This window comes from Pelecanus crispus, chromosome 4 (genome assembly GCF_030463565.1).
Source record: "Pelecanus crispus isolate bPelCri1 chromosome 4, bPelCri1.pri, whole genome shotgun sequence".
Taxonomy (NCBI): domain Eukaryota; kingdom Metazoa; phylum Chordata; class Aves; order Pelecaniformes; family Pelecanidae; genus Pelecanus; species Pelecanus crispus.
The window spans coordinates 33053966-33068768 of record NC_134646.1 but is presented as its reverse complement, the minus strand read 5'-3'; the positions used below and the strand labels follow the sequence as shown (position 1 = coordinate 33068768).

The following is a 14803-nucleotide window of genomic DNA, read 5'->3' as shown; positions in this document are numbered from 1 at the left end:
TACAGGCTTTTGGAGGTACCGGTTCTGCCCTGGTCAGTGAGGTCAAAGAGGAAGCGCACAAAAATGCCCGGGGAATCCAGGGGTATCTTGCACAGGACTTCAGTAGAAGAGAAAGGAAACCATCGTGTGCTCGCTGTACTTATTAAGGCGTGTGTGTCTTTTGATGCTGACTTTGTACCACCTCCCTTTCCAAATTTTCCACCTTCCTTGTTTTTAACCCCAGACTTTGCTGAAGGAAACATTCACCATAAGGCCCTGCTGATCTCGGTGACAGTTTGCAGTATACTTCTGGTGCTTATCATCATATTCTGCTACTTCAGGTAAATAAGGAATACTTTACCAGCTTATCAATTGTTCCTCCTAACATTTATCTTTGTATAGACTTAGGAATTTGAAAAAATTGAAGTGGACCTTAAGGAAAAGACATGAGAAACTGTAATTTTATGATGAGTGTGTATAAAATGTGTATTTTATTCATGCTAGTCACAGGTATACCTGTGTGCTGTATTTCATATAGCATCTTTTGCCCAACATCCTAAAAAGCCATTCAGGTAGAAGCACAGATTATTCTTTACAGAGTCTAAGAAAGCCACAGGACAAATTTTATATAGGGTAAATAAACTTAAGGCTTCTAAATGTGTTTATGCGGTGAAGAACTGATCGTAAAAAAGAGAAGGATACAGGACTGTAAGTAAATATGTCTAGAATGTTATCACAGTCTATATACATTATGTTTAAATAATTTGTCACGTTTTTAAATAGTCCCAGATCCCATGACCTGACCTCCTTTGGCTCCTAAAAGATCCACTGCAGTCAGTAAAATAAAACTGGGCATTTACTTGGTCTGTGCTTTAAATATATTTAAGTTTCTGAAAGAAAAACATTTGATTGCTTTGAAAACTTACACCATATTGCACGGTCTAAGAGTTTTATACGTAGAGGTTTGATGCGGAAAACAGTTGCTAAAAATAAAATAGAAAATTTTGGGCAGTGAGTCCAGCATATTCCTCAGGGAAGCAGAGGAAGCTGTGAGTCTATAAATGGAAGCAAACGTGAAGGATGGTGTGCATTATTTATTGCACATGTGTTCATTGTATTCAAAACTAATTTCACTTTCATGTAAAACGGCAGATACAAACGCCAAGAGACGAGGCCCCGCTACAGCATCGGGCTGGAGCAGGATGAGACGTACATTCCCCCTGGAGAGTCCCTGAAGGATTTGATCGAGCAGTCCCAGAGCTCAGGGAGCGGCTCCGGGCTCCCTCTCCTGGTAAGGAAGCAATATGATTTTAATGCAAGTTTAAAAGGCAAAAATGAGTAGAGGGATAAGACAAAATGAAGCACAAGAAATTATATTTACGTGTCCTCAGTTGTTGGTTTAGGATTTTTTTTCTCTCCCAGAAATGCCAAGGATTTAAGCTGGAGAACAGCTGCTTTAGAAGCAGGAGACTTTTTTCATGTAGACTAAGCCAAAAAAGCTTAGGGTTTTTTTTTACCTCAGCTCATTTCTTATTTTAGATACCATAGGATAAGTACAGGCTAATAGAGCTCACAGAAATTCATCAGGATTTACCCCACTGTACAGGACACCATCTGGCCCGCTGATCTTATTTTCTTGCTTTTTACATGCAACACACAATAGCATTTCAAAAACTGACATGTTGTCTTTATGTAAAGGGAATTGTAATTCATCAAACCTGGAACCTTTTTATGTGTAGACTTCACTTTGCATTCAGAAGTCAAGAGCGAATTATTTTTCCTTGTAGTGTGGCAACCTCAAAGGTTAAAGTCACAGGGATGGAGTTTGTGATTATTTCTGAACTGACTCCAGGATGCCCGAGTCCCCTGGGCTCACCTGCTGAAAAGGCAGAAGTTTTACCTTCTGTGGCTGTCGTGGTTTAGCCCCAGCAAACCAGTTCTGTTCACCAGGGGGTTTTGTTTCTGGGGGTCATCATTGCTTTTTAACAGTAGGGGGGGTGGGGGAGGGGGGAAAGCCAGGTTACTTATTTAAAATACTGCCTCTGAGAAAATGAATTAGATTTCATTTTCGTTTTTCAGAGATGATATGTCCCTCCTGTCTCCCAAACCTATTAGTTTGTAGTGATCCTATTACTGTAGATGTTGTCCAGTTTCCAAGTACTACATACTATCTATCTGGTTTTTGCCCACACATCTTTTTTCTACACCCTAGAGAAGAAATAAAATGAGAAGTTTTATAATTCCTTAAAATGAAGCAACAGGCTGAGTGGTTGGCAAAAATCTGACTAAACTCAATTTGTTCTGGCAGGAGTAAAGTGCTTAGAGTCCCATTTAAATAAAGTGCTGACTTTTTTAAAAATCCAATTTTCTGACAATTAACATAGCTATTGAGGAAAAAGCCAAGCTGCCAAGTGGATGCTGTGACTGGTGCTGAGCATGGAAAACCCACGGTCATTTTTCTCTGTTGAGAGAAACTCCATCATTTAGGTCTAGGCTTTAAGAAAGCTCTGTCGTATCCCATACCAATGTCCCTCTAGCAGGCATGGAAAGGCAGGGATCATGCTTACAATTTAGGACCATTCCTAATGAGTGCTTCCAATTGATTTAATTGTGAGGGGTTCTTGCTTTTTTTGCTTTGTTTTCTTGCTTCGTTTTTTTGCATAAAACCTGCCACATCAAGGTCTTGGTCTGTGCTTGGTGCTCCTACCTGCTACAGTGAACAGAAATAATATAATAATTTAGAGCAAACACAAGGAACTTGGTTGTTCTTCTCTGAGAGGATGTGTTTCCAGCAGCCCACATGGGTAGCAGGTACCCTGGGGCATCTTGTAGCAGTGCATGGCTTGATACTTCATCCCAGGATGCCCTTGAGACAAAAAAGCTGGAGCAACGCTTGTGCTTTATGCCTTCCCCTGTCTGGTTGAGCTGGTTGAAGATGGGATCTGTGGTCTTACTGGTGTCCCCAGGTCTCCTCTTGCGGTGGACAGAAAAACTAACTTCTGCTAATTAACTGCTGTAATGGCCGAAGTGGCACCCAACTGGGTCGTTGCTCAGGAGCTCTCGGAGCTGTGCCGGTGCTCCATGAAACAGAAACCATCCTGTCTTCTGCCAGTCCTCCTCCCTCCTCTCAAGCCTGGAGACTTTGCAGCCACTGGACCACGTGTTCTTCCTGAGGGCACTCTTTTCCACTCTCTCTTTGCCTATGAAAATCCATGCATTTTTTCCCCAGACTTCCCCTTAAAGTAGTAATTTTCTGTGGAAGAGAAGAAACATGAGAGCTGTAATGAATCTTGCACTTGGTAATAGATGTTTGCTGTATTTCCCAGACAGCTACAACCACTACAGGCTCACTAGAAATGCACAGATTAATACCTCTGGGCCTGTGCCTGGAACAAGTATATAGAAAATGCCTGGCAATAATGCTCTAGACTTTATTGTGGAAGAGTTTGTTTTTAACTGTGTTATTTCTTACGCAAAGACTGAAACATCCAAAGTTATTATTTCAGGAAAGTAGGCCGCGAGTTTATTACAAAATGTCACTTCATGCTAAACAGTAATGGTTTCCTTCTGTGCAGAACATGTATTCTAATGGGTACAAATATTATACCAAAACCAAGCATTAACCAAGCTTTTATCAATACTTTGACATTTAGCAAGCATTCTTTCTCCTGACCTGTTCATACCTCTGACAGAAAAGTCAAAAGTCTGGCAGGTCAAATGCTGCCAATCAAAGTTTAAATCAAGAAACAAATACAGTAAGTTGTAAATAAAGGCTTTGAGCCAACAAACTGGGGTGCACAATCAAGTCTGTGTAAGCAAGGAGAACCCCATTGGCCTTGACAGAGCAAGAAGTGTAGACGATGCTGTTGCCCTCGTGAATCCACATGCAAAATCAGGGAAGGAGATTAGACTCTGGGGACATTTATTTCAGTGGTCTGTATGAAGAGTTTGCTGAATTACAGTTTTGTCTCTCTTTTTTCATGTATTTTTTTCCTAATTCCTCTTTTAATGAATTTTGCTTTTCAAGGGAACGCGTCCCAGCCATAGGTACGAAGTTCTCTGTTCAAAATATTGAAGTTACAAAAGGATGGCTTGTCTGAATTTTCATCTGCAGTACCTGAACATGTTTAGCTGAACATCAGAAAAATAGAATGCAGGAAGTAGAAATAGTTGGCAACTGGATTGATTCCAGTCAGGGAGAGGAAACAAAGGGCAATGTAACCTTACCTGGCTGCTCACAGAGCTCAAGCAGCAAAATATACAGATTTGAAAAGAAATAGAAAAAACCCCAACCCCACTCAGTGTAAATAATGCACATGAACACATCATTCAGCATGCTTATGAAATCAGTTCATCCAACAATTTTGATTAACCAATTTGTTTTAGAAATGGTAATCAGTTTATGATTCAAGAAAGGGCTAAATTCCTTAAAATAAAATAAATTGTTCATAGGAAATCATTTGACCAGTTCTAGCAAGAGGAAACCAGGTTAAGGCCCTTCACATAGTATTCTGCCACCTGAAAACCCATAACAGAAATGTGTTTTTCATTTTCTTAATGTAATTTAATAAGGAACTTTTCATCATTAAGTATTGTAATTCCATGTACTTTATGATGCCATTACATATATTTACACAAATTAAGTTATTTGATATAACTGCATTATTGTTCAGGATGCATTTTTAAAATGGGCAAAATAGAAAGCAACAATGCTAAAATGACATTACGAAATGTTACAGCAAAATTCCAATGTAATGTAACTATTGTTCAATCACTATATGAGAGCACAAAAGAGAATAAATCAATTTAAAAAATTAAGGCTAATCTCTGTTCTTGGCTTTCACTGATGTTAATCAAAAATAATGGCACTGAAGCCACCATCTTGGAAGTCTAATAATACATTGCAGGGCTGAAAAAATGGAATTCTGTTTAAATGACAGAAGCAGCAAGCTGGGACTTTTGAAATAGCTTTGCATAAATGCCACTGTATGTTTTTCTTCTTTAAATTATCTAATATGAAAACCAGTAATTTATGTACAAAATAAATGATAATAGACCTTCCCTAATAGGTTTTGAGTTCTACTTTGGACATCACTCATGCTGCAGTGGGGTTGTGGCAGTCCTGCTCTGCGTTACCAAACTGGTAGTTTCCACTGAACTTCCCAGAGATAACAAAGGAAGCAAATTATTTTAAAATCAAGTTTTGATCATTTCTGTCAGCCAAGATTGCAAAAACTATTTGGGATTACATGAAATGCGTATGAGTTGAAACGCATATGATATATGAAATGCATATGATATATGAAATGCATATCGTAGGCATTCAGACAGTGCATACTTGCTGCAATAGACTGCTTGAAATTTGTATAGGGATGGTGGCAAAACCGAGAGACGTCGAATTTCCACTTGTCCAGGTTTTGCCAGTTGCTTGGGCCAGCTGAAAGACTCCTTGCATTGGAGGCTATAAAGGTATTTTCTTCCAAATTCTTGTAAAATCCTACCAAACCAAAAATCATTAGCTGTGAATTGAACGGGCAATACTGAAGCACAAGAGGGTGACATTTTATTCTGCTGTTAGACTAGGGTGAGGCTGAGTCAACCATGAACACCAGTGGGTTGTGTTGCAGCATCTACTTGAGTTTTTATTTGTGAACTTTTAGAAATACGTGATCCGCAGGCATGCTCCAGTCCTATGAGAATATATTAGTCTCCATTTGTCCAAGGTTTTTTGTGGTCATAAAAGCTTGTTAAATGTAGAATCAGTCCATCTGCTATGTGGGGTCTGCCATCCTTATGAAGGGTATCTCTGCAGTGCTGCCGAGTACATTGATCTTACGCTACAGCTGCACAAATGGTTTGACTTTAGCGTCAGTTCACAGTACAGCCACTGACAAAGCTGGTACAGACACTAGAAAGGGCAGATTTAAAGCTGTGCTTCCATATCTTTGGAAAAAAAAAAAAAATCTTACTTTTTATTACTAAGTAATGATGATTATTAAAATTTATGTAGGCATGTGGTTTCTAACTGTTTAAGTAGTGGTTGAGGTTCCTAACACCAAATTTATATTTTGAAATTATTAGGCGTGGGATTTTCAAGGATAGGAAGCTGCTCTCAGTAATTTTGCTAGTTGTGTAGCGCTGATAGGCTTTTGGCTCTTGTGAGCCCTAGCCTTGAGTCTCAGTGGTGTTGAGTATGTAACAAACATCCCCGTTTTAATTAAAAGTGTGTTACCTGCCCCTTTGGAATTTGGTTTGGGTTGGGGTGGCCAGGAGTCAAAACTTTTCCAAAAATAACAAAAAAATTTCCACAAAGTGGCGACCTCTCACAGGAAAATAAAAATTTCAAGGTTAGTAGTCAAATGTTTCCTTCACCCAGACCTGTTTACTTTCTTGAAAGGCCACGGTGTGTTTTGGGAATGTACGGAAAGGCTTCTTCACAGTGGCAGGAATGGCCTTACCAGCGCTGCATCCTGGGGGAAACGGGGAGCATCCGCGTTGTGGAGCTTTGCTGATATCCACGTTGCAACGGCTGCATATTCCTCTTTCCAGTGGGCTTCCTGCATGGGAAGGAGACGCAGGAGGAGGGAGGTGAATGCAGACGGTTTCTGGAGAACAAGTTGTAACTGCCCATGTCGGCATTTCACAGGTTCAAAGGACCATCGCAAAACAGATTCAGATGGTAAAGCAGATTGGAAAAGGTCGCTATGGAGAAGTCTGGATGGGAAAGTGGCGTGGCGAAAAGGTAGCCGTGAAAGTGTTTTTTACCACAGAGGAGGCCAGCTGGTTCAGAGAAACAGAAATCTACCAGACTGTCCTGATGAGGCATGAAAATATTCTTGGTGAGTGAAATTAAAGAGAATTATTTGATAGTGTACAAGTTTCTTAAGTTTAATAATTTTGTATTTGCTGTTGTCTGATGCTTGATCTGCTTTGTTACCTGCTGTACTTCGCAAGTACCCACCCAGCACTTTTCAAAAGAAAGATGTTTCAAGGATTACTGAAAGATAAATAAAAGTTTAAAAATAACGGAGTTTGGGGGCTGTTACTCCAAACACCACACATCTGTTTCTGCCACCTGTATTTCCATATCTGGGCTTTCTGAAAATATGTTAAAGGCTAGAGGTGAGGCATAGCTACATGGAAGTAAGATAAAAGAAATTAAATATGTTATTAAAATAAAACTATTGAAGTGGCTGACAGTCCAGAGTTCTGAGCAGTCAAAAAAAGCCCTGAGAAGTATTAATTTGAAAATATTTTTTTTTTTTTTTTCAGGATTCATTGCCGCAGACATTAAAGGTACAGGATCTTGGACCCAGCTGTATCTCATCACCGACTACCATGAGAACGGCTCACTTTATGATTATCTAAAATCTACTACCTTGGACACAAAAGCCATGCTAAAACTGGCTTACTCCTCCGTCAGTGGCTTGTGCCACCTGCACACTGAGATCTTCAGTACTCAGGGCAAACCTGCTATTGCCCACCGTGACCTAAAAAGTAAGAATATCCTAGTGAAAAAGAACGGCACCTGCTGTATAGCAGATTTGGGCTTGGCTGTTAAATTTATCAGGTGAGTAGAAGTGAGGGGAGCGAGGGAAAGTTGGTAAATCAGATGGAAATGCTGGTTCAGTTGTTCATTGAGCAACATGAAGGCACCTGCAGCGTATGTGCATACCGTTCGCGCTGTGCTCGTCTGTATGTGAGGTGGGGCTGCCTGTGTAGATAAAGATGTCACATAAACATGTAATGCAGGTGTATAAATAGTCAGGTTTTAATTATTGAGCACATTAGTCGCATTTGCATAAAGGTTCAGTTTTCATCACTTCACGCTCAATAGCAAACTGAGTGTTGCTACCACATGCTAAAAGGACATAGCACTGACAGGTCGGAGTCATGTCAGTAAACTTGTCACTGAAGCTTTCAGCTTGTCTGATCCCACGATAACTCACAACTTATATAGAATAATACTAATCATTTGCACAAGTTACTGATTGTGATTTATTGAAAAGCACCCCATTTGGGCTGCCTTGTGTTTCATGTCCTACAAATCAAATTGCCGAAGTACAGATTTGATTTTTGAAATGGCTTTTAAATTTGATTTTAAAAAAATGGTTGTGTGTTTAAACAACTTAGAAAGAGCAGACAAGTAGGACTTACACACTCCTGGGATTCGTAAAGGAGTCATTGCTGTCTGACAGCTCTGTTCTAAAGGAGCCTGAGCTCTCGGCACTGGTCCTGCCGGTGGAGACGTCTGTTAGGAAGGCTCTGATTTTTCTGTGCACAGAAATGTGGCCGTAGACTGAAGGTTTCGGTTTCAGAGGTCAGCTTTGAAACTGTGGGCTCCCTGAAGTTTCAAAAGAAATGTTAAGAATGCTGTACAAATCTTGAACTGAAATTATTCAGAGTGTAAGGAAAGGCAGTTTTTATGTGCTTTTCTCACCATTCACTTACCTACCAGGTTTCTTGGTGAGGCTTTTCCTTTATGAACCTGACCTTTCTTTAGAAGATGAGAAAGGAATATTTTTACTTTGAGGAACAGGGGCCTAGAAAACAACAACTTGGAAATACACTATTTGCTGTAAAAGTTTTGAGGAAGAAATTCACCCTTTGCAGGTATACCTTGCCTGACAAGTACAGAGCAGCACGCTGCTTAGGTGTGAACCGAGAAGAACTGGGAACTACCAAGTGTTGCTATAAAAGAAGGTGAAATATGTATTTGTCACAGTCCAAATGGAATTTACATTACATACTCGGCTTGTTTTCATACTGCATCCTTCCTTAGACAGCATTTCTCAGGCAATGACCAGGAACAGAAAAAAACAGTTGAAAGGGGTGTGCTCTGCTGAAGCTAATGAGTTTAGTGAAGTTCTCTGCATTTCTCATTTTATTCAAAATATTGCAAGACGGTGCAGGTCACTAGATTTATGTTACAGTCTTGGAGGTATACAGAAATGGCACCAGCATATGTATGATTTAATGACTGTGTAGGTGACTGGTTGTACCTCAGACTCAGCTTTTTTTGTCACTTTCATAACAGTAGGTGAACAAAATGGCTGTAGGTGAAGAAAATTACAGAAGTTGTTCTATAATTTTGTTGTATCCATCACATTTAAAATATGTACGTTTTGAAGGTGGGGAAAGGGAAGCAGACCTTTTTAACCAAACCACCATATATGCCGTATATTAAACTTTTAAAAACATTAAAACTGATACAGCTGAATCTGAGTTAATAAGGAAAAAAAAAATCCAGTCACATACTTAATGGAAATTTGCTTCCTGCTAGATACGTGTTGTCTCTTCTCGTCAATGTGTGAGGTGTGACACGTTTGGTTAGATTTTCTGACACGTTCACGTCTCTGTGTTTACATATCTTGATGTGTAAAAGTTGGGAGAGATCAAACATAAAATATGCACAAAAAATAGTTAGACTCTTCTTCCTTGCAGATCTGATTTGCTACAGCTAAGTGATATTGCCCCAGCTATTTAGTGTCCTCCATTAATTGCTAAGACTAAAGCATTAGGTGGTGGAGTACGTTAAGAGAAGCAGCATTTAATGAAGATTTGATTGTTATCACCAGCATTAGAGCTCAGGCTAATGCTAATGAAATCTCACAAATGTTACAGCATCCCTGTTGAGTCTTATCTTCATTGTGGTTCTGCATTTGAATGCTTAACGTAGCCTCAGGCAGGTCAGCCTTTTAAGGAGGGTTGCCTTCACACTAAGGAGCTTTCCTTGTAAGAATTGTTCCATTAAGATTATGCATTACTTTTGACCTTGTTTGAGAGTGGATGTGGTGTGAATTTACTACTTCTCCCATCTAAATTGCTTTCTTTTCCAGCCACTTTATTGCATGTTTGATGCCCTTTTTTCCCCCCTTCTTTTTCTTTTAGTGATACAAATGAGGTAGACATACCTCCAAATACCCGCGTAGGAACAAAACGCTATATGCCTCCTGAGGTGCTGGATGAAAGCTTGAATAGAAATCACTTTCAGTCGTACATCATGGCTGATATGTACAGTTTTGGACTCATCCTTTGGGAGATAGCAAGGAGATGTGTTTCAGGAGGTAAAGAGCTGGGAGATTGCTTTTAATTGTGTCAGTGAACCCCATTTATAACCCAAATCTTCCATTACCATCCTTTTCTCTGGGTAATTGTTTTCACTGTAATAAACAAATGTGGATAAACCATACAGGTAACTCTCCTAATACCTGTTCTCTTGTTGAAACTTATTTTAAAGCATCAGTCAGTGCTATTTCAACAGCAAAGACTTAGACTGTATTTTAATGGGTCATTTGAAGGCAGTGGATGCCTGCACTGAAGAAGGAATATGGAACTCATTTGGGGGCCTTTTGCAATGACAACACATTTTTGCTGGACTGGGGGTATTCAGCTATTTTAGCAGAAAGAAATAGTGATTTCTCTGTTTTGTTAAATAGGAGGAGGAGGACAAACAGTTTGGGAGTATGCAGTGGCACTATTTAAAATAAATAATCTGTTTACAAGACAAGTAAAAAAAAAATAAACAGAGGGAAGTGGCACTTATTACATCGTTGTCATACCAGTGATGTGCCTCATTTCCTTCTGATATCAGGCATTCAAGCATGAGGACGGCCAAAATAAAGCAATGCAGCCAGCTGCAGACTCGGGGCATAGATCCATCCCTGTACACTTAGCCTATGTGCTTTCTGCACATAGAGCTCAGCGTGGTGCAGAAATGATGGGTGTTATTACCTCTATTTTGCCACTGAGGAAAGTTAAATGCAGAGAAACGACTTGGCAGCGTTTACGTGCCAGATTGGTGGCAAGCAGGAGTAGAGCATGTCTCTTTTGGGTCTACACTACGTTCACCAGACTTTATGGGTCTTTAAAGCCTGCAGTCTTGTGCTGAATGCTGGCTCCATGCTTACCCTAGAGAAGATGAATTTCACTGATGAGCAATGTGATCCCTGTGTTTACAGACTGGTAAAGTGTATTGCAATGATACGATGTAAAATCTGTAATATTGTCATCATTGCTCTGCACAAAGAATGGTACCTTGCCATGTTCTGAAAAGGCACAGAAATGTCCTTTAATATCTACCAGGTCCACTGATAAAAAGGAGACCTAATTCAGGGTTATTTCTCTGCCAGATTACTCTGATATGGGCCCTGTGCTAATAGTTCTTTCTGTGATAACTTACTGGAGATCGCTGGACTGGACAGCAGTGGTAGAAGCTGTCTCACTTGGCAAGTAACTACGCTTTCGGATTAAGATACCTGGCCAGTCTTTACATGGCAATGGTTACATTGGAACTTGACTGTGAAGCAAACTTTTAGGGCAGGGAAGTCCTTTTAAGGAGAAGTACATCTAATTGTTAAACAGTATGGTCAATGTGTTATAAAATGAGAGAGGAAAAGGGTAGCAGAAGGTGTCTTCTGCAAGTGATGGGCAACTAATTGCTTCTTTCAGGAATAGTTGAGGAATACCAGCTTCCATACCATGACCTTGTGCCCAGCGACCCCTCATACGAGGACATGCGTGAGATTGTGTGCATCAAGAGACTACGCCCTTCGTTTCCCAACAGATGGAGCAGTGATGAGGTATCGTCCCTCTTAAAATGCAGCCTGTGTTTTTAATCAGAGCGAGTGAGTGAGGTTGACCCAATTCTGCATCATTTCAAGTGAGGAGGAGCTTTACCACGGTGTAACAGGGCTCAGGAAGGAGCGTGACTTTCTCAGATATCCCCACTGAAGGTTTCAGAGCCCCAGCGGCCATAGCCTGTGATACTTGCAAGCAGGTTCATCATGTGCTGTCTACCAGATCCCACAACCATAGAAGGCTGTGCTCAGACCTTCTTAGTCTCTCTGTTTTCCTCTTGCACTCATTTTGCTTTCTGCTCCCAGCACTACTAGCATTAAATCAGTGGCTAGCCAAAAATTTTGAAAGAGAATTTATTTTATAGTGTATAGTGCAGTGGCAGCATGCTTGGTGTACTGGCAGCTACTTAAGCATGTACTTGATGTGTGGGCTGTAATTCCAACCTTCTTCCTTTTTTTTTTTTTAAAGAAGGAGATACCTCCTGTCTCTTTGAAATGAAATGAGCATACAGCTTTTCTGTGATCACAGGTGTGCAGGCTTGGAAACACGATTTTACCATGATTTTACGCTAACATGAGCACAAGATATTAAGTTTCACTCTTACGGTATTGATAGGCGATAGTACTGACCACAGTAGCTGGGCTGCACCGAGGAGCACCGATTGTTCACCTCTTTACATCTTACAGAAAACAGTGCTCATGTACCTCTTCACATTTTAGCAAAGAAGGCTACAGATGTGGCCTTTCAGAGGAGATGTGGGATCCAGAAAATGCTTTCCAGAATAAAACGAGGAGGTGAGAGGGCTGAGGGAGAATCTGAACTCTCCCTGCTGAGCATCTGTAACAAAGCAAAGTTGTGCTCATGGGATTGGAGACGAACAGTTGAGGTACCGCAGGCAAACCTGCCGACTGCTCTCAGGATGCTATGGAAGAGGGGTCATTAATCATGTTAATTGGTACAGCTCAATGCGGTAAAGTTTTCCACAGTCACAGAAGACAGCTGCCATTTGGGAATAGCAGTGTGTAGATGAATATTCTGCAGGGAGATGAAAGATTTAGGTGGCGTGAGCTGTAGGAAATTTGGGAATGTGAGGGAAAAATAAAACAACCTCCCTGGAAGGCTCGAGGACTTGTGCAGCAGCCAGCGTGGGAAGATCTAACTGAGACTCACCTGCCTCACCTTCTCCCTAGCCAAATCTCTCTGAGCTTTCAGACCAGCAGTGGAAACACTGGAGGAAGTGCTGTTAGTATTGATCCCGGGAAGGGCTTTTGTGTGGTGGCATGCAGTGTGTCTTTGGTCTGCTGCCACGTGTATCGAGGATTGGGGAGGCTCATTGAAATAACTGTTCTTGATCAATTGGTTAGTGTCATCAGTAATCCCACTTCAGGCATTCTAGCAACGAAAGGCAAACTTGTTAGTGCATAAAACTTTGTGTAACACCAAAACACATTTATAAAAATCCAGATTTATTAATCTGAAATGTATTAGGTTGGTCTGGGCACTGCTGGTGGTGTTAATGCTTAATGCCTTTAAGGGTCTGCACTGCTGCTGGGCCAGGAGCTTCATGAAAGCAGGGAGCAAGTTGGTTGAGATGGAAAACTTCTTTTTTCCTATTGTAGCAAGCAAATCTTCAGGCAGCGTAAATCTGTAGGCTGACAGGGCATCACCTGGCTCTGGTGGTTTACATGGTGCTTTATGGTTGGAAGAAGGTGGTAGACACAGAGCAGGGATGTAAGCCCCTTTTCCAGGATGGCAAACGCAATGATGAGGTGTTGTCAGTAAGAGAGTTGTTGCTGGAAGCTGAGGGAAGGTCTGGCTATGTCTCGGGAGCGAGCAGGGGATGGAGCGGGACAGGGCAGAGCCAAGCCGGGTGCTCGCAGGTGGCTTTCCAGCGGGGGTGGCTGGGCAAGAGCCGTGGGTGCGTGCTTGTGCTGGGCTGTACTCTGGGGGGTGGTCACTGGCTGAGGAAAACAAATTCCACTGAATTTGTACAGCAAAGGGCTTGCTGTACAGAGCCACACTTGTGCAGGTCAGGCTGCACGTGTTTGGGGAAGGGGAAATAAGAAAAGTGCTTTTGTGGAGTGTACAGCCAAGTCTAGACTATAACTTGTCATAAATTATATGAGTAATTGCCATGTTTGGAGAAATCTCCTTAATATACAGAAAACAAAAGCTCTTGAAAAGTGGTACCAGCCAGCATGTTGTCTTTTTTTCTGGCTGCCCTTAGAAAAGACCTTTGCTCTTCAGTTTTTCGGCATTGCCACCAACTGCAGTCTCCTCTTGCACTGACCCAGGTGGGACTTTCTCTCCCATTTCTCTGTGCAGTGCCTACGGCAGATGGGGAAGCTGATGATGGAGTGCTGGGCTCACAACCCCGCCTCCCGGCTCACAGCCCTGCGGGTCAAGAAAACACTTGCCAAAATGTCAGAATCGCAGGACATTAAACTCTGACTCGGCCAGAAGCAGCTCTTGTGAAGGCCCATGGAAATGGACTTTCTCATGCAGGCAGAAGTCCTGAAGAGGTATCAAAAGTCTTCGCTAATAAGTACCTTGAATGCAGTCATGCTTAAGAGAAGCTGTAAGTTTGTTCGACAGCTTTTAAGGAGACTATCCTTTGCAAAAATCAGCTGAATTTTCACATACAGGATCAGAAGAGGCTTGTCTGCCCTTGTTTACACGGGGAAATACAGTTTTAGTAACTGGTTTAAGATTATGCATGTTGCTTTCCGTGAAAGCCACTTATTATTTTATTATTATTATTGTTATTATTATTATTTTGATTGTTTAAAAAGATACTGCTTTAAATTTTATGAAAATAAAACTTTTGGTTAGAAGTAAAAAAAGATGTATATTGTTACATTAAAAAAAAAATGGAAGAAACTGTGCTGAAAATGAAAGCAAAGCATCTTTTTCATTTATAAAGAGACTATTGCACTCCAGTGTTTAAAAAAAGCAAAGGAGAGAGGGGCTGTGCAGCTCAGAGGAGCTGTAATGGAAGCCGTCTTAAAAGCTGCTCACTTGTGGAGATGACTTTCCATAGCCCTGCCCACATGAGCAGTTCTCTCGCTACAGAGATGGAGCCCAGTTATGTCCCTGCCACTGTTAGCACGGGTGGCCAGGTTCCTGTGGGTGGCCTGTCCCAGGGGAGGTCATACTTTTTTTAAGATAATCAGGAGCCGTATGAATATGGTTCAGTGTGACTTGCTTGTTTGAAGCAGCTTTTCATGTTTCCAGGAAATCTTAC

The 14803-nt window shown here is 41.1% G+C and overlaps 1 protein-coding gene across 1 annotated transcript in view; it reads left to right on the top strand.

The window, feature by feature from the left end:
• Positions 1 to 14010, top strand: part of BMPR1B (bone morphogenetic protein receptor type 1B) — a 31530-nt gene extending 17520 nt beyond the window's left edge. Inside the window, exons 4-10 of the mRNA XM_009493575.2 lie at positions 224 to 320; positions 1132 to 1270; positions 6626 to 6818; positions 7252 to 7549; positions 9871 to 10046; positions 11431 to 11561; positions 13885 to 14010. Coding sequence (XP_009491850.1) covers positions 224 to 320; positions 1132 to 1270; positions 6626 to 6818; positions 7252 to 7549; positions 9871 to 10046; positions 11431 to 11561; positions 13885 to 14010 — 1160 coding nt within the window. The remainder of the gene's footprint in view (positions 1 to 223; positions 321 to 1131; positions 1271 to 6625; positions 6819 to 7251; positions 7550 to 9870; positions 10047 to 11430; positions 11562 to 13884) is intronic.
• The last annotated feature ends 793 nt before the right edge of the window (positions 14011 to 14803 follow it).